Source organism: Tachyglossus aculeatus, unplaced genomic scaffold, assembly GCF_015852505.1.
Source record: "Tachyglossus aculeatus isolate mTacAcu1 unplaced genomic scaffold, mTacAcu1.pri scaffold_174_arrow_ctg1, whole genome shotgun sequence".
Classification (NCBI taxonomy): Eukaryota; Metazoa; Chordata; class Mammalia; order Monotremata; family Tachyglossidae; genus Tachyglossus; species Tachyglossus aculeatus.
This window is the reverse complement of record NW_024044895.1, coordinates 85,945-106,291: the sequence shown is the minus strand read 5'-3', so window position 1 is coordinate 106,291 and position 20,347 is coordinate 85,945. Positions and strand designations below refer to the sequence as shown.

Here is a 20,347-nt window from a genome sequence, read left to right as displayed (position 1 = left end):
GCTTCGGGACCGACTTGAAGAGCAGACCTCGGAACGTCTCTATAACACGGAGGGAAAGGGCAACATTCCTCTCTGAATGGTCGAGTTCAGAAGGTCTAGGGTAACAGGGAGAACTGGCGATGGCAGGGATTTCTGGGAAGGCGGGTGCGGGGGCGTACAGAGGGCTGGAGAACGGCCAATTCCTGTTTGTCGGCCAGCAGATGAAGCACCAGGCTAATGTACAGGCACCGAATCTCTGTGGTCGACCTTTTGCGACTCCTGCAGATTTTCCTGTCGTATTTTATGGCAGATGAGCCCTCACTTCCTGGAGGAAAACCCAACCCAGCGCACCAGGGCCCTGAAAGCATGCTTGACCTGCTCGTTCCGCAGCGTGTAGATGAAGGGATTCAGCATGGGGGCAACGGAAGTGTTGAGCACCGCCACCCCCTTGGTCAGTCCCACCCTGTCCTTGGTGGACAGTTTGACATACAGGAAGATACAACTGCCATACATGATGGAGACCACGACCATGTGTGAGGAGCTGGTGGAAAAGGCCTTTCTTCTCTGCTGAGCTGACGGCAGTCTCAGGATGGTGTGGACGATGGCAGTGTACGACGCGGTCATTAGTGCCAGGGTGACCAGGAGCGTTCCCAAGGCCAGGAGGAAAGCCATAAGCTCCAGGTAGCGTGTGTCTGTGCACGAGATCCCCATCATTGGGAAAGAATCACAGATGAAGTGGTTGAGGATGTTGGAGTCGCAAAAGTCTAGCCGGGTGACCATCACAACCGGTGGGAACACGATCAGATAACTGAAGAGAAAGGAGCAGAGGACCAGAAGGGTGCAGACACCCCTGCTCATGACGGTCGTGTAGTGCAGCGGCCGGTAGATGGCGACGTAGCGGTCGTAGGACACGGCGGCCAGGAGGAAGAATTCCGACCCTCCGAGAAAGATGAAGAAGAACAGCTGAGTGAAGCAGTTGGAAAACGAAATGGTTCTGTCTCCGGTGACGATGGTGACCAGGAAACTGGGAATGCAGGCGGATGTGAAAGCGATCTCCAGAAAGGAGAAGCTGCGCAGGAAGAAGTACATGGGGGTGCGCAGGCGGGAGTCCAGGAGGGTGAGGGTGACGATGGTCAGGTTGCCGGTGATGCTTAATGCGTAGGTGAGGAAGAGGAGGAGGAAGATCAGAGCCTGCAGGTGGGGGTCATCTGTGAGCCCCAGGAGGATGAATTCGGTCACCCTCGTGCCATTTCCCATGGTTGATTGGTGGCGTCAGCCGAACCTGTAGGAGCAAAGGGAGAGATGGGGGAGCAGAGGACAGGTACAGGAACAGCCTAAGACGGGGAGAAGAGCCCATGGACCAAACAACAAGCGATTCCCCCACCCCTGGACGGTCAGTGGTTCAGGCTCCGGCTGCTGCACAACCAAACTATGTATACGTTGGCCAGAAAGGGCATGGGGAAATCCCCTGGATTCTGATCCAGGAGATCCATCTACCTTTCCTAGGTGCCGGTCCTTTTGCCCACGATACGGGTGAGGCCAGCCTTCCCTGAAAGTTCACGGTTCCTCTGCCAGCGAGGATCTCTCTGGATCCCACCTCTTTCTTTATTCCTTGCTCCTTCGACTACCTGCTTCTTCTCTTCTGTCTGCTACTGCCTGGTTGAGATAATCATATCCAGTTGCCCTGATCCATGCAGTCTAGAGGGGCCTCTTGGAAACAGGGCAAGAAATGCGGTCCACTACCTGCCTTTAACTCCCTCCAGTCTCACCTTTCTCTGACTCCTCCTTCTCCTCACAAATCTACATCTTCAGCCCATGTCTCTCTCTCTCTCTCTCTCTCTCTCTCTCTCTGTGCAGTCTTGTATTTTCTCCTGCCTTAAAGACATCTCTTCTTGGATGTTCTACCATCACCTCAAACCTGACATATATAAAACAGAACTCCTTATCTTCCCACCCAAACTCTGTTCTTCGCCTGACTTTCACATCACTGTAGACAGCACCACCATCCTTCCTGTTTCATTAGCCTGTAACCTTGGCGTTAGCCTTGACTCCTGTCTTTCACTCAATCCACACATTCAACACATTACTAAATCCTTTCAGTTCGACCTTCACAACATCGATAAAATCCGCCCTTTCCTCTCCATCCAAACTGCTGCCACATTAGTCCAAGCACTTATTCTATCCCGTCTTGACTACTGTATCAGCCTCCTTGATGACCTCCCTGCTTCCTCTTCCCACTCCGGTCCACACTTCACTCTTCCACCCGGATCATTTTTCTACAAAAACGTCCAGTCCGTGTTTCCCCACTCCTAAAGAACTATCAGTGGTTGCCCATCCACCGCTACATCAAACAGAATCTCCTTACCGTCAGCTTTAAAACACTCAATCATCTTGCCCTCTCCTATCTCCCCTCATTACTTTCCTTCTACAACCAAGCCCGCACCCTTTGCTTCTCTAATGCTGTCCTTCTCACTGTACCTTCTCATCGTCAATCTCTCGCCCATGTCTTGTCTCTGACCTAGAATGCCCTCCCTCTTCATATCTGACAAGCGATTATTCTCCCCACTTTTAAAGCATTATTGAAGGTATATCTCCTCTAAGAGGCCCTCCTTTCCCCTTCTTCCACTCCCTTCTGCATTGCCGGCGTACTCCCTTTATTCATTTTCCCTCCCAGTCCCACAGCATATATGTACGAATCTGTAATTTTATTCATTTATATTGTCTGTTTCCTCCTCTAGACTGTAAGCTCGTTGTGGGCAGGAAATGTGTCTCATATTGTTATATTGTACTTTCCCAAATGCTTAGTACGGTGATCCACACACAGTAAGTGCTTAATAAATACGATCGACCGACTGTTTCTTCCTAATCTCATTACGACTTTTTTCTTTACCTCTTCTACCCCTTTCTTTCTCCTTCTACAGCTCTTACTCTTCTTTCTTCTCCTTTTACTTCTCGTTCTTCTCTTCCCCTTCACCTTCTTCCTCTTCCTCCCTTCTTCTGTATTCCTTATCCCCCCATCCCTCTTCTCCTTCCTCCTCCTACTCCTGGTTATACAACATCTTCTTCTTCACTTCTCTGGTGTTCTTTCCCATCGGGCGGTGGTTATACCCAATCCATGAATTATCTTGGGTAATGGATGAATCAATTACAGCAGTACCAAAGCGTGCCCTGTGTGCTAAGCACCACCTGACGTGCTGAGTTAGATTCCGGATGGTCACATCAGACCCAATTTATATCCCTCAGGGGGACTTGAAGTCTATCTTATCCTCATTTATAGAGGAGGAAGCTGAGGCTCAGAGTGGTGAAGTTTTTACCCAGGGTTAGCCAATATACCAGAGGGAGAGTTGGGACTAGAAGCCAGGCGGGACTCCCAATTCCGTGCTCTTTTCATTAGACTGTTCTGCCTCCTTCTGAAGAGTGAAGACAGTCCATCACAGACGAGAACTGAAGGCTGACCTGACTGGGCAACTCCTCTAACAGGGGGCCCGGTTCTCCAGGGTGGGGGTAAGGTCTACCCAGAAGCCACCCCTAACGCCCGTTCGGGGAGATGCCAGTGGCTTACGTTCACGTGGCTTACCCAGACCAGTGGCCTCCTTTGCTGGACTGAAAGACATAAAAGAGGCTGGGTAATTTAGGGGTCAGAACATAGGACTGGCTTCCCATTCTAGATCTGTCCTTTGCCTGCTTTGTGACCTTAGAGAAATACCTTCGCCTCTCTGGGCCTCTGTTTTCTCCTCTGTAAAGTGCGGATGAGATTTGAGTCCATTGTGGGACAGGGAATGTATCTGCTGTGAATGCCATTCATCTACCCAAGTGCTCAGTAAGTGCCATAACAACAACACCAACAACTACAACTAGCACAACAACAATGATAGTAATGATAATCATAAATAATATTCATAATTCATGTCCAGTGTCGCCCCTAATAACAAGAAAAATGCCTTTGAGGGTTCCAGAGCCGACGAAGTCACACGAGTCAGCTCAAACGAGCTCCATATATGCTTTGGAGATGAAGAGAATGAAATCAGGAAGAACGGAGATGAGAGAAGGCACAGACTCACTTTCCCCTGAACAGGTTCGTGATGGCCACCCTCAGAAGGTGAACTCGGGAGGCCTCACTCTTTCCCCCTTGAAGCAGGCCTGCTGGTATACTGCACCAAAGGACAGGAGAGGAGGGACCAGGGAGCACTTTCCCACCTCGCCACATCCAGGCCTTCTCCCTCTGACCCCCGGCTCCGTCCCTGTGGCTCGACGTTAAATAGACCTTCTATTGAGGGGTCTGCCCCAGGCCAGCTGAAGGTCAGCTCCCCGCTCTTTGTCCCCACGGCGCTTCCGAGACCAGATCCGATTCAGAACCCAGAGTGACAGGGCTCATCCCAGATGACCTTACCACGCTCCTGACCCTCTGGGAGTGGGAAAGACTCTTAGAGATCACAGAGACGAGGTCCCCTCCCTCCTCCAGCACCGGAGCAAAGAGGAGCAATAGCGCCTAGCACTGCACTAAGCACTGGGAAAATAACCCAAGGAAGAATTAAACCCGGTCCCTGGAAACTTTCCTATCTAATCATTATTAAGCAGAAGGATGGCGATGGAACCATAAAGGCAATCATAAATAAGACAACAGCAACAGGGGACGGTGGCCTGAAGAGAAGTTTCAAAGCTACTCGTGGCCCGGATTCCAACAGCCACGGCAACAGACCCGGTTCTCCGTGCGGGGAGATGGGTGACTCTGAAGGCTGTCATGGCAAGAGCCAGCCAGGTTTTTATCCGCTCTGTTTGTGATCAGCTCCCGGGACCGGGTCCCGGAGTTACAGCAGGGCCGCGGGGAGCAGCGCTCAGGAGCACTAATGAGTCTACACCGTTATTCTCGGTGGTGTCCAGCGGAGACTGGGGCCCGTGGAGAACGGGGCCGGGAGGGCCTCCGAGGGCAGATTCGGGGGCTCAGCAGTTAGAGATGATACAGGGACTGCAGGGACCCAGTCTGGAGACCTTGGCTGAGTTTTTCTCTAGGAAGGGGCAGCGACTCCATCTTTAGCCTTGGGGAGGGGAGAGGTTCATCCATCAGCCCGGTGCTGCCCCACCCTACATCAGGACCTTCTGTCTGGGCCCCGCTCTCTGACTCCATCAACACTGGTCCTCCCCAGCGACTGCCCTCGGGGATTCACAGCCACTAGTCCTTTCCCAAGCCCTTCTAGGAGGAAAACACATAATCCCAATCCATCAACAGCACATACGGTGTCCAGACCTCTGTGCTAAACGCTGAGAAAATAAAAATAAAAAACAGAGGCAGAAGACATGGTCTCTCCTCAAGGAGTTTACAATCTAAGAGGGAGAGAGAAACAAAATGAATTACGAATAAAATAGGAAGATATGTTTATGGGAAAGTAAGGGCTTAAATAGACGATCACATACTGCAGTAGTATTAGCCATGAGGGCCTCCTGGGAGCAGTGAGCAGTACTATTTCTTATACAACCAACCGGTCAGTGGTATTTACCTGGTGGTTATTGAAAGGTGCTAAATTCTTGAGAGAATACAATACAGTAAATATACATGTCCCCTGTCCTCAAGAATATTTCAATCTAACGAGGAAGGAAGGTATGAGAAGAAGAATCATTGTCGGCCAGTGGAAAGAGCACAGGCCTGGAAGTTACAGGAACCAGGTTCTGATCCCTGCTCTGCTACTTGTCTTCTGTGTAACCTTGGGCATGTCACAACGAATCTCTGCCTCACTTTCCTTAGCTATTCAATGGGGATTTGATACCTATTCTACCTCCAATTTAGACTGTGATCTTAGTGTGGAACAGAGACTGCGTCTGACCTGATGGTTTTGTACGTACTTCAGTACCTAGCACAGTGTCTGGCATCCAGTAAACGATTAGCAAATACAACAACAATGATGATAATAACGAACACAATAATAATTTACCACTAGAGTGGTCAGTTTAAATAATTGAATGAAAAGATGAATATGCAAGTGCTGAAGATGAGTTTAAAAAAAGTCATATACGCTAGAGATGGCTCATCTTAAAATGCTGAGAGGGTACCTGAGAGAGACTAAATTGATATGATCAGATGTGTTATGGATAATTTGGATTGAAGAAGGGCTGAGGTGGTAATTAGGAAGATGAGACCTCGGTAAAAGAAAAATAAGTGGGGAAGGACTCCTGCAGGAAGAGGGATTTCAGAAGGGCTTTAAAGTGAATAATGGTCTGTCAGGTATGAAATGGGAGGTTATTCAAGGTAGGAGGAAGGGCATGGCGCCGGGGTCAGCGATGAGAGAGTTGAGAATGAGGCACGGATATTAGGTTAATTTGGAAGGCGCGAAGAGTGAAAACGGGTGTGGTGGGAGAAGAGAATGCATAAGCAGAAGAGCAGGAATATTGAGCGATAGCCTTGAAATTCATGGTCAGGAGTTTCTGCTTGATGTGGACAGGAATGGTCGACAGTCGGAAGGATTTGAGCAAAGGAGAGACCTGGTACTCCGGTACTCCCTCCTTTCCCATGTCAGACAAACCACAGCTCTTCCCACGTTGACCACCCTCCTAAAATCTCATCTCCTCCAACAAGCTTTCTCCAATTAATTTCTCACTCCCTAGAGCCATATCATTCCTTCAGCCAATTCCAGCACATATGGATTTATTTATTCCCTACTGACTACTCATGTATATTTGTTGGATTACATATATATGTTCGATTAACATCCTCCCTGTCTCACAAGCCCATAACTTTGGTGTTATCCTCGACACATCTCCTTCATTCAGTTCACGGTGCAATGTACTGTATTAACCACTTGGAAACTTCAGTGGACGTGCTACATCCAATTAATTTCTCCCCTGATTTCTCATTTAACCAACTGTCACTTTATTATTCCCAAGTCACCTAAGAATCTGTTTAAACATACTCACATCTTTATTCTCTATTACCTCTTCCTACCTGTAATCAATTGTAGTGTCTGCCTTTCCTGCTAGGTTACAAACTTCCTGAGGGTAGGAATTGTCTCTACCAATTCTGTTGTACTCTCCCAAGAGCTCAATACAGCATTTAGCATCCAGTTAGTGCTCAATCAAACTATTGGTTGATTGATTGGTCGAGACATGTTTGTTGCCAACAAGGAGCTCCCACGTCACCGAGGAAGAGAGACTGGAAAGCTAATGGTGTAGATGCAGGCAGGTCAGACTGGTTGATCAGGTAGAACTCTAGGAAATGGTTATTTTGTCCCCATTTTACAGATTACAAATGAGGATGGAGTTTGGAGCCTTGGTATTCTAGTTTTTCTAGCCAGTGTTTGATCAAATTATTCAAACAGCAGGATTGAGGTGATTCCAATAAAAGCTTAAAATGTCTGATGTTTTATTGCAGAACCCTCGGTGTGGCCTATCCTCTTGGATCTGCACCCTTTAAGCATGTAATCATCACACCCCCTCAGCATCACTGCACTAAGGTACATATCAGTAATTTATTTCTTTATATTAATGTTATTATATTAGAGAAGCAGCGTAGCTTAGTGGAAAGAGCACGGCCTTGGGCGTCAGAAGACGTGGGTTCTAATCCAGACTTTGCCACTTGTCGCTATGCGACCTTTGGCAAGCAGCTTAACCTCTCTGTGCCTCAGTTACCTCATCTGTAAAATAGATATTAAGACTGTGTGCCCCATGGGGGACAAACTGATTACCTTGTTATTTACCCAGCGCTTAGAACACATCGTTTAGAATAGTGCTTGGAACATAGTAAGTTCTTATCAAATACAATTATTACTATTAATGTCTGTCTCCCCCTCAGGATTGTAAATTCCTTGTAGGCCGGGAACGTGTTTACCATCTCGATGTACTGTACTCTCCCAAGCGCTTAACTCAGTAAGCACACAGTAAGTGCTCAATAAATGCCATCAGTTGATTGACTGGAATACTGTGGCCCCCGTGTTGCTTGACTTCTCCTTCTCGCCCCACCTCATCACACTTTCCAGAGGAAAACGCAACCCTGGGAACCTACTGTTTTGCAGGATGTAGATGAAGTGGTTGAATTGAACATCCCTGCCCCTTTGGTCAGGTCCACCCTTTCCTGGGTGGAAAGTTTTATGGACATAAATATGCAGCTGTTGTATGTGATGGAGACCACTACAATTATGGGAGAAGATGGAAAAGGCCTTTCTTCACTTCTGGGCAGAGGGTGGATGGAGCAGGCTAACAGTAGGGGAGACCATTTATACCCCTGAGACAGGAGATGGACTTCTCTACCTTCTGCAGGAGGAAGAGGGGTTTTCATTCTCCTTGGTTCCCAGTGGGCACATGGGGACCAATTGTGAAACTAATGAAAGTATCTCCAGGGATGAGTCGGGAGACACTACCGAATGGTAGATGCTTTGGTGGCTCTAACTGAACGTTTAGTACTCGGACTGGAGACATATCCGGAGGGATGGGGCACAGCCACAGCCATTCTAAACGATTAATCCCTAGTCCAGGTAACTAAGAGGAGAGTAAGCAAGATGCAACAATGGGGATCTCTCTTCACCCTTCTTCTAGGTCCAAAGGTGGTGAAATATTGGGCTGAGTTTATCTGGGCTCATTGCTCCCTGCACCTCTCCCTGAAAATTAGCTCCCTTGTAGAACCTCCAATGTCATATCGAGATGCTCCCGTCCATACCAAATAGGATGTCAGGTCTAGCAATTATTTACTCAACTGGCAAATAAACCATTCAATGGTAATTATTAGGCACCGACTACTCAAAGATCTCATGGTATTCATTGAGAGCCTAGAGAGTGCAGAACAATCCATCCATCAATCAGATGGCATTTATTGAGCACATACTGAGTGCAAAGCAATCCTTCAATCAATTTTTTTGCATTTATTGAGGGCATACCGAGGGCTAAGGAATTCACCAATCAATCAAATGGAATCTAGTGACTGCCTACTGACTGAATTCTAGGCACTGTATTAAGTGCTTGGGAGAGCACAACTAAAGAAAGACACCGAGTTCCTGCTTTCCAGGCATTTCCAATCAAATAGGAGAGACAGAGAGAAATGATTTCCAGAGTGGGAGTCAAAGTAAGAATAATGATCAGGAAGGAAGCAGAACGAATAAGGCAGATTGGAATGCTGTTTTTTATGGTTTTTTGGTAAGTGCTTACTATGTGCCAGACACTGTAGTAAGCGCTGGGGTACATACAAATTAATTATGTCGGACACAGTCCCTGTCCCACATGGGGCTCACAGTTTTAATCTCCATTTTGCAGATGAGGTAACTGAGATACAGAGATGAGAAGTGACTTGCCCAAGGTCACACAGCATACAAGTGGCAGAGCCGGGATTAAACCCAGGTCCTTCTGACTCTCAGGCTTCTGCCCTATCGACTAGGCTACACTGGTTTTCTAATGACTGCTCAAATGCCTGACCAAATAAAAATATATCACTATAATTAAATCTAATGTTTACCCATGCATACGTGCTAAAATAAGAGGAAGTGGGAATGAGATGGGGAGAGCAAGAGGGTAGAAGTGTAAGAGCAATAGGATAGTAGCGAGAGGTGGTGAGCCTTTGGGTTCCCCTCCGCCGATGACCAGTGACATCAAGTGACTTCAAAGATCAAGGTGCAAGCATTCACTTAGCTCGGACACGGAAGGAGACTTAGAAACACACACACACACACACACACACACACACATACACACACACGCTGCACCTGTGATAGTCGAACAGCTTCGGCATCGCCCTGCAGAGCAAACCTCGGAACATCTCTATCATGTGGAGGGAAAAAGCAAAATTCCCTTCTAAATGGATGAGGACAGATGGGTTGGGGTTCCAGGGGGAACCTGGCCAAGGGAGGGATTTACAGGAGTGCAGGTGTGGGGGCGCACAGATGGCTAGAGAACGGCTAGGTCCTGTTTGTCGGGCAGCAGATGAGGCTAATGTACAGACACTGAATCTCTGTGGTCGACCCTTTGCGACTCCTGCAGATTTTCCCGTGGTATTTTATCGCAGATGAGCCCTCACTTCCTGGAGGAAAACGCCACTGGGTGCACCAGGGCCCTGAAGCCCTGCTTGACCTGCTCGTTCCGCAGAGTGTAGATGAAGGGGTTCAGCATGAGGGCAACGGAAATGTTGAGCACCGCCACCCCCTTGGTCATTTCCACCCTGTCCTTGGCGGACAGTTTGATGTATATGAAGATGCCAAATGCCAACTGCCAAGCGTCATGGAGACCACGACCATGTGTGAGAAGCAGGTGGAAAAGGCCTTTCTTCTCTGCTGAGCTGAGGGCAGTCTCAGGATGGCGCAGATCATGGCTATATAGGACGCGGTCACCAGAGCCAGGGTGACCAGGAGCGTCCTCAAGGCCAGGAGGAAAGCCATAAACTCCACGAACCGGGTATCCGAGCAGGAGAGCTGTAGCATGGGAGAAGAATCACAGATGAAGTGGCTGATGATATTGGAGGGGCAGAAATCATGATGGAAGAGAACAATGACTGGCGGAAAAACGACCCGGAAACCAGTCAGACAGTAGCAGAGGCCCAGGAGAGCTCGGAAGCCCCGGCTGATGACTGTCGTGTAGGGCAGGGGCTGGCAGAGGTCGACGTAGCTGTCGTTGGACATGCGGCCAGGAGGAAGAACTCCTTCATCCCCAGAAAGATGATGGAGAACAGCTGAGTGAAGCAGTTGGAAAAGAAAATGGTTCTGTCTCCGGTGACGTTGGTGACCAGGAATCTAGGAATGCTGGCAGATGTGAAGGCGACCTCCAGCAAGGAGAAACTGCGCAGGAGGAAGTACATGGGGGTGCAGTGGCAGGAGTCACGCAAGGTGAGGGTGACGATGGTCAGATTCCCGGTGACGCTTAATGAATAGGTGAGGAAGAGGATAGAGAGGAGAGGAGCCTGCAGGTGGGGGTCATCGGTGAACTCCACGAGGATGAACTCTGTCACCCCGGTGCCGTTTTCCGTGGTTGCTTGTTCTCGTTGACTGGACCTGTTGATGCAGCAGAAGGGAGAGGGGAAGTGAGGGCTGGCACAGAAGCAGCCTGTGACCCAGGTGGAGAGACCAGGAGCAGTGAACCCCTGCTCTCTCCCTTCTTTCATTCATTCAATCGTATTTTTGAGGGCTCATTGTGTGCAGAACACTGTACTAAGCGCTTGGGAGAGAACAATATAACAATAACAGACATACTCCCTGCCCTCCATAGGGTTACTGTCATTCACCAGCACTAGCTGCAATGTACAAGTGCTGTGTCTCCCCCGTTCTAGACTGTGAGCTCGTTGTTGGGTAGGGATTGTCTCTATTTGTGGCCCAATTTCTAAACGTTTAGTACAGTGTTCTGCACACAGTAAGCGCTCAATAAATACGATTGAATGAGTGAAGTGTCCAAAGAAGAGTATGCGGCAGTGTCTTTGAACTATCTACCCCATCAGCCTCTTTTCTTATCTTATTGTCCTTAATTTCAATCTCTCCTTTACCAACACTTTTCTCTGAATTAATCCATCTCCCCTACAATCTCCCCCGCTAGACTGTTAACTCCGTGAGGACAGGGACATTTTATGGTATTTCTTAAACACTTACCATGACACAGGCACTGTGATAAGCGCTGGGTAGATACAAGGTAATCAGGTTGGATACAGTCCATGTCCCAGTTGAGCTCATAGTCTTAATCCCCATTCTACAGATGCTGTACCTGAGTACATGACTTGCCCAAGGTCACACAACAAAAAAGTGGCCGGGCCGTGATTGGAACTATGTCCTTCTGACTCCGGGGTCCGGACTCTCCTAACTTTGCTTTACTCTCCCACGAGCTCTGAATCGTGCTCTGCACCAATCAGGTAGGTGCTTAGTCAATTCTATGGCTTGATTGATTGACTATTTAAGAGTGGGTTCTAAATTAGCACTATTGATTAATTAATTTACTGTTTGGCTGATGAGTGCACCGACAGAACGTTCGGATCTATTACCTGCAGAACGGCAGGTGGAGGAAAGGGAAAATCTTTCTTGTGTCAAGAAATGACCATACAATTTTCCCACTCTTTCCTATGTCTTTCTCGGGACTTTGACTCGGCATGCAGAGACAGAAGAGAATTTTGTGTTTCAGTCTAGTTCCACCTCTTGAACATACGGAAGCAGCCTCTACCTCACCCAACCAAAATCTCAGCGTGATGGTGATAGAGGGTCGTGGGGAATCCCAGAGGAACACCCCGCCGGTTTTCCCCAGAACTCAACCAGGGCCCTGCCGGCTTTTACCTTTGGGGCCATATCAACGCTGTCGGGATCATCAGGGTGGATCATGGTTTGTCCAGATGAAGGAGTCCTACTCACTGAGCAGGGAGGTGAGAGACTCTGAAGGCCGAGAGTCAGGCTGGCTTTATCCGCTCTGTTCGCGATGGGCTCTGAGGAAAAGGGGGCGAGGAGCCACAACCGAGCGCTGGGCGAAGCCGCGGGCAGCACTAATGAATCTTCGCCGTTAACCACGATGGCAGACTACAGAGACTGGTGCCCTTGGGAAACAGAACGGAGAGCAGAAACAGGTATTCAGAGCATAGAGGCGAGGCGATGGCTGCTGGGACTCAGCCTGGAGAACCCTGGCTAGTTTGTTCCCCTAGGAAGGGCAGAGACACTGGGTTTATCCTGGGGGAGGGGGTGGGGAGGGGCGCGCTTACGAGAGCCCAAATTAGCCCCAGAAAAGTTTCTAGAAAAAGATGCATGTTTTCCCTCCTTTCCCTCTCCTTCCATTTGCTCCAATGTTAAGAGTGGTAGAAAGCTCCTTAGGGACGGTCTGATTTGGGTCAGAATTTTGGACTACAGTTAGCACTTCCTTTCTACGATACAATCTAGAGTATCACGAGAACATCCTCATCTCGCTATCTAGAATATCATTGGATATTTCTGTCCCTCTGATTCCACACAATCCAGTGCTGGATCTAGAAGCAGGGGACGTGGGAATTGTCCAAGGTGCTGAGATATATGGCTTGAGAGTCAGGTTACACAGATGTCCACCTCTATCGAAAAATCGTTTTAATTGAGCACTTACTGCAATCAATCAATCAATCATATTTATTGAGCGCTTACTTTGTGCAGAGCACTGTACTAAGCGCTTGGGAAGTACAAGCTGGCAACATATAGAGACAGTCCCTACCCAACAGTGGGCTCACAGTCTAGAAGGAGGAGATAGAGAACAAAACCAAACATACTAACAAAATAAAATAAATAGAATAGATAGGTACAAGTAAAATAAATAAATAAATAGAGTAATAAATATGTACAAACATATATACATATATGCAGGTGCTGTGGGGAAGGGAAAGAGGTAAGATGCGGGGGATGGAGAGGGGGACGAGGGGGAGAGGAAGGAAGGGGCTCAGTCTGGGAAGGCCTCCTGAAGGTGATGAGCTCTCAGTAGGGCCTCTAAGGGAGGAAGAGAGCTAGCTTGGCGGATGGGCAGAGGGAGGGCATTCCAGGCCCGGGGGAGGACGTGGTCAGGGGGTCGATGGCGGGACAGGAAGGCTGAGTAGGTGCGAATGAGTTTGTCGTTAATGTAACTTGGTGATAACAAGGGCTTTTTTCCCGGGGTCGAGGGGGGGAGGGAGTCAGTCAGGACCGGACCGGGAAGGGGGATTGGGGGCACTGTAAGGAAGGTCGCCTAAGTGGGTGGGGGTGGAAGCAGGGGGCGTCTCTGGCGGCGCTCGGAGGAGAGGAGCCTTCCGGGAGCAGCGGGGGCCACGCGGTGTGATGGCGAGCGGGCCTCTCGGGAACGGAGTCCCGGGTGTCTATGGCGGGCCTCTCTGGCGCTCTGAGGAGAGGATCCTTCCGGGAGCAGCGAGCAGAACACTGCGAGCAGAACACTGTACTAAGGGGTTGGGAGAGTACAGCACAACAATATAAGAGACACATTCCTGGCCCACAACGAGCTTACAGTCTAGAGAGGTAGATGGACATTAATATAAATGAATTCCAGTTATATACATATGTGATGTGCTGTGGTGCTTGGTGGGGCGTGGTGTATAATAAGAGCAAGTCAGGGTAACTCAGAAGGGACGGGGGAAAAGAGGAAATGAGGGTTTAGTCAGGGAAATCCCCTTGAAGGAAATATGCCTTCAATAAGGCTTTTAAGGTGGGAAAAGTAATTTTCTTTCGATTATGAAAGCGTATGGCGTTCCAGGCCAGAGGCAGGACGTGGACGAGAGTTCAGCGGCTAGATAAGGCTAGATCAAAGTACAGTGAGTACTTTGGCATTAGAGGAACAAAGTGTGTGGGCTGGGATGTAGTACGAGAGTAATGACATGAGCCATACATTCTTTTCTTTCCCTTCCTCACTCCCTACTGATTTTTCCATGGCCTCTGGGTGACTGGAGAAAGAGAGATTCATCGCTGCCCAGGATCGTTCATTACATAGGATCATCTATGATCACTTCCAACAGCCCTCACGTTTGAACCCAGGAAGGAGATATTAAATATATGTTCAGTAATGACATTTGTTTTTTTCGAAGTTGAGTTCACTTTTCCTGTGAATGATATCACCATTCTCTTCGCAGAGCAGTTACTCTTTCCTGTTACAGAAACGAAGAAGGCAGCACTGTTCTGCTAACTTCATGTGAGATTATCACTTGGCACTGATCAAGATTAACTTCTTCCCTCCAATTTAGACTGGAAGCTCCGTGTGGCACAGGGACCTGATAAACTTGTATCGGCCCCAGGGCTTAGAACATTGCTTTTTCATTTGTTAATGACTCTCTCCCCCTTCAGACTGTAAGCTCATATTGGGCAGGGAATGTGTCTGTTTATTGTTGTATTGTACTCCCTCAAGCGCTTAGTACAGTGCTCTGCGCACAGTAAGTGCTCCATAACTATGATTAACTGACTGACTGACTACTTCACACATAGTAAGTCCTTATCAAATGCCAGAAGAAACGAGATAGATTACATTCCACGGGATCTGGAGGTTACTTAACCCCATTTTACCGTTTTCTGGGATCCATCATGGTGGAGGTGGGGATTGGAAAATAGTTTGGAGGAGAAGGAGTTATCTTGTCTGCCATAGGTGGAAAGGACAGTCGATTATCTAGGTTTTTGTCCCGGTTCTGTCACTGGTCTTTTGTTCACCTCGGGCAAGTCATTCAAATACGAGTCACAGTCACACTCACCAAATCTACAGGTACACGACTAAAAAAGAAATGCACAAGGTAGTGAAAATGGCTAATGGGACATCCCAACTAGGAAAGGGAGCTATCAATCAAGGAAGGCTTCCTGAAGGAAGTAACATTTGGCTTTGAAGCAAGGTTCTGATGTGTTCTGGCTAAGGGAAGAGGACAGAGTGCTTCTTGGAGCGGGAAGGGAGTAGGATATGGAATATTGCAGGATAGCCAGCGAGGTCCGTTTGGAAGGTTTGCTTGGGAGGAGGAAAGGCCACAATCTGGGTAGGATGCTTGGGAGAAGAGATTAGATTGGTATCGGGAAGATTGCAGGATGACAGTCCACAAGCCGAGAGGATCTCTCATTTCATGTGAGTAGAAATTGGTTGGTAAGACACATGTGACAAATTCTCAGCCCACGAGGAGGTTCTACTCTAATGGGCGAAATAGAAATAAAATATATTTAACAATGGAGTGATCAGAACAAGTTACTGAGTGCTCAGGGAGATTTTCCGCTCAACCACGTGCCTGCTGTGTGACCTTGGACAAGTCATTTCACTTCTCTGTGCCTCGGTTCCTTCATCTGTAAAATGAGGAATAAGACTGTGAGCCCCGTGTGGGACAGGAACTGTGTCCAAACCAACTATCTTGTATCTACCCCAGCGCTTAGAATTATGTCTGGCATAGGGTAAGCACTTAACAAATACTATAATAATAATTAATTAATATTCATTCATTTATTCATTCTATTACTTCTGTTATTACGTATACTGCTCCTATTACTACTATATCTACTATGACTACTTCTATTAGTGTTATTACTTCTGCTACCACTACTGCTGCTTTGCTATTATTACATTTTTTTGCTGCTACAATTATCAATCAATCAAACACTCAGTCAATGACATTTATTGAATGCTTCCTTTTCATTCATTAATTCAATCGTACTTATTGAGCGCTTACTGTATGCAGAGCACTGTACTAAGCGCTTGGGAAGTACAAGTTGGCAACCTATATAGACGGTTCCTACCCAGCAGCGGGCTCACTGTCTAGAAGGGGAAGACAGATAACAAGACAAAACATATTAACAAAATAAAACCAGTAGAATAAATATGTACAAGTCAAATAAATAAATATTGTAATAAATATGTACAAATATATATATATATATATACAGGTGCTGTGCGGAGGGGAAGGAGGTAAGGCGGGGGGATGGGGAGGGGGAGGAGGGGGAGAAGAAGGAGGGGGAGAGGAAGGAGGGGGCTCAGTTTGGGAAGGCCTCCTGGAGGAGGTGAGCTCTCAGTAGGGCTTTTAAGGAAGGAAGAGAGATAGCTTGGCGGATGTGCGGAGGGATGGGCATTCCGGGCCAGGGGAGGACGTGGGCCGGGGGTCGACGGCGGGGCAGGCGAGAACGAGGCACGGTGAGGAGATTAGCGGCAGAGGAGTGGAGGGTGCGGGCTGGGCTGTAGAAGGAGAGAAGGAAGGTGAGGTAGGAGAGGGCGAGGTGATGGAGAGCCTTGAAGGAGAGAGTGAGGAGTCTTTGACTGATGCATAGGTTGATTGGTAGCCACTGGAGATTTTTGAGGAGGGGAGTAACATGCCCAGAGCGTTTCTGCACAAAGACGATCTGGGCAGCGGCGTGAACTATGGATTGAAGTGGGGAGAGACAGGAGGATGGGAGATCGGAGAGGAGGCTGATGCAGTAATCCAGTCGGGACAGGATGAGAGATCGAACGACCAGGGTAGCGGTTTGGATGGAGAGTAAAGGGCGGATCTTGGCGATGTTGCGGAGGTGAGACCGGCAGGTGTTGGTGACGGATTGGATGTGAGGGGTGAACGAGAGAGCGGAGTCGAGGATGACACCAAGGTTGCGGGCTTATGAGACGGGAAGGATGGTAGTGCCTTTAACAGTGATGGGAATGTCAGGGAGAGGGCATGGTTTGGGAGGGAAAATAAGGAGTTCAGTCTTGGACATGTTGAGCTTTAGATCGCGGTCAGACATTCAGATGGAGATGTTCTGAAGGCAGGAGGAGATGCAAGCCTGGAGGGAGGGAGAGGGAGCAGGGCCAGAGATGTAGATTTGGATGTCATCAGCGTAGAGATGATAGTTGAAGCCGTGGTAGCGAATGAGTTCACCAAGGAAGTGAGTGTAGATAGTGAACAGAAGAGGACCAAGAACTGACCCTTGAAGAACCCCTACAGTAAGGGGATGGGAAGGGGAGGAGGAGCCTGCAAAAGAGACTGAGAATGAACGGCTGGAAAGATAAGAGGAGAACCAGGAGAGGACAGAGTCTGTGAATCCAAGTTTGGATAGCGTGTTGAGGAGAAGGGGGTGGTCCACAGTGTCAAAGGCAGCTGAGAGGTCGAGAAGGATTAGAGGATACAGTAGGAGCCGTTGGATTGGGCTAGCAGTTGGTCATTGGTGACCTTTGAGAGGGTAGTTTCCGTGGAATGTAGGGGACGGAAGACAGATTGGAGGAGGTCGTGGAGAGAGTTGGCGTTGAGGAATTCGAGGCAGCGCGTTTAGACGACTCGTTCAAGGAGTTTGGAAAGGAATGATAGGAGGGAGATAGGGCGATAACTAGTAGGTGAGGTGGGGTCAAGAGAGCAAAGCACTGTACAATGCACTTGGGAGAGTACAACACAGTAGAGTAGGTAGTCATGAGCCTTTCCTACAAGGAGCTTACAGTTTAAAGAGGGAGACAGATGGTAAGATTAATTACAGATGGTTATGTATCAAAGTGCTTATGGTGTTAGGATCCAAGTCCGTAGGTGACACAGAAGTGAGGGCTAAGTCACGGAAGGGTTTTTGGAGGAGATATGGTTTAGTAGGGCTTTGAAGGCACAACTCCACCAAGAGGCCTTCCCTGGCTAAGCCCTCCTTTCCTCTTCTCCCAGTCCTTTCCAATTCACCCTGACTTGCTCCCTTTACCCACCCCCATCGAAGACCCACAGCATTCATGGACAAATCAATAATTTATTTATTTATATCGAAGTGTGCCTCCCCCTCTAGACTGTAAACTCGTTGTGGGCAGGGAATGTGTCAGTTTATTTTTATATTGTACTCTCTCAAGACTTAATACAGTTCTCTGCACACAGTAAACTCTCATTAAATTCGATTGAATGAATGAATGAATGAATGAAGTGGGAGTTGTGGTGGCCTGTCAGATATGAAGTGGGAGGGAATTCCAAGCCAGAAGGAGGATGTGGGTAAGAGGTCTGTGGTGAGACCTCTCGTCCCCCTCGTCCCCCTCTTCCCCCTCGTCCCTCTCTTCCCCCTCGTCCCCCTCTCCATCCCCACCGTCTTACCTCCTTCCCTTCCCCACAGCACCTGTATATATGTATATTTGTTTGTACATATTTATTACTCTATTTATTTATTTATTTTACATGTACATATCTATTCTATTTATTTCATTTTGTTAATATGGTTGGTTTTGTTATCTGTCTCCCCCTTGTAGACTGTGAGCCCACTGTTGGGTAGGGACTGTCTCTATATGTTGCCAACTTGTATTTCCCAAGCGCTTAGTACAGTGCTCTGCACACAGCGCTCAATAAATACGATTGATTGATTGCTTGATTGAGAAAGAAGGGATTGAGGTACAATCAGTAGGCTGGTATTAAAGAAGCCAAGTGTGTGGGCTTGGTTGCAGTAGGAGATGAGTGAAGTAAGGTAGAAGGGGGAGAGATGATTAAGTGCCTTAAAGCCTATAGTTAGGTTTTTCTATTTGATTCACAGATAGATGGCCAACAGTTGGAGGTTTTTGAGGAGAAGGGAGATATGGACTGAGCCTTTTTTTAAGAAAAATGATCCGGGCAGCAGAATGAAGTATGGACTGAAGATTACGGAGACAGAGAATCACTATTGCTACTACTACTATTTATTTATTTATTTATTTATTTATTTATTTATTTATTTATTCGTTTAATCGTATTTATTGAGCGCTTACTGTGCACAGAGAACTGTACTAAGCTCTTGGGAAAGTACAATACAACAATAAAGAGTGACAATTCCTGCCCAAAGTGATCTCACAGTCTGAGGTGCGGGAATACTAATACTAATACTAATAATACTACTACTAATAATAATAATGGCATTTATTAAGCGCTTACTATCGGCAAAGCACTGTTCTAAGCGCTGGGGAGGTTACAAGGTGAAGGGGAAGACAAACAGCAATGCAAATAACAGACATCAATACAAAAAAATAAAATTACAGATATATACATACGTGCTGTGGGGCTGGGAGAGGGAGGAAGAGCCAAGGGAACCCGTCATGGCGACGTAGAAGGGAACGGAAGATGAGGAAAAGTGGGACTTAGTCTGGGAAGGCCTCTTGGAGAAGATGTGTCTTCAGTAAGATTTTGAAGAGGTTGGGGGAGAGTAACTGTCTGGCGGATTTGAGGAGGGAGGGCATTCCAAGCCAGATGCAGGATGTGGACTAGGGCTCGGCTGCTAGACAAGCGAGATCAAGGCACAGTGAGTAGGTTAGCACTGGAGGAGCGAGGTGTTTGAGCTGGATTGTAGAAAAAGAGAAGCGAGATGAAGTAGGAGGGGGCAAGGTGATGGAGTGCTTTAATGCCAATGGAGAGGAATTTTTGTTTGATACGGAGGTGGATTAGCAACCACTGGAGTGTTTTTTGAGGAGAAGGGTGACGTGTCCAGAACGTTTTGTTAGAAAAATGATCCGGGCAGCAGAGTAAAGTATGGACCAGAGTGGGGAGAGATAGGAGGCTGGAGGTCAGCATGGAGAGACTGATGCAGTAATCCAGACGGGATAGGATGAGTAGATTGTATTAGCGTGGTAGCAGTATGGATGTTGAAGAAAGGGCGGGTTTTAGCGATGTTGTGAAGGTGGGACCTCAGGATTTCGCGACGGATTGAATTTGTGGGTTGAATGAGAGAGAGGAGTCAAGGATAACACCAAGGTAATGGGCTTGTGAGACAGGAAGGGTGGTGGTGCTGTCTAAAGTGATGAGAAAGTACTACTACTATTGTATCAGCGTGGCTCAGTGGAAAGAGCACGGGCTTTGGAGTCAGAGGTCATGGGTTCGAATCCCGGCTCCGCCACATGTCTGCTGTGTGACCTTGGGCAAGTCACTTAATCAATCAATCAATCAATCAATCGTATTTATTGAGCGCTTACTATGTGCAGAGCACTGTACTAAGCGCTTGGGAAGTACAAATTGGCATCACATAACTTCTCTGAGCCTCAGTTACCTCATCTGCAAAATGAGGATTAAGACTGTGAGCCCCACGTGGGACAACTT

The 20,347-nt window shown here is 47.8% G+C and overlaps 2 protein-coding genes across 2 annotated transcripts; both read right to left on the bottom strand.

Annotated features, from left to right (window-relative positions):
* Positions 1-297: 297 nt before the first annotated feature.
* LOC119923318 (olfactory receptor 6C75-like) lies at positions 298-1,236 on the bottom strand. The gene has a single exon (XM_038742755.1). It carries the CDS (start codon positions 1,234-1,236, stop codon positions 298-300), a length of 939 nt encoding a protein of 312 aa, XP_038598683.1.
* A 2,216-nt stretch (positions 1,237-3,452) lies between these two features.
* On the bottom strand, positions 3,453-12,239 carry LOC119923319 (olfactory receptor 6C75-like). The gene is made up of 7 exons (XM_038742756.1): positions 12,195-12,239; positions 11,865-11,908; positions 10,661-10,934; positions 10,157-10,532; positions 9,657-9,786; positions 4,041-4,130; positions 3,453-3,582 (listed from the first exon to the last, which is right to left on the bottom strand). Exons 1-7 carry the CDS (start codon positions 12,237-12,239, stop codon positions 3,453-3,455), a joined length of 1,089 nt encoding a protein of 362 aa, XP_038598684.1.
* Positions 12,240-20,347: the final 8,108 nt, after the last annotated feature.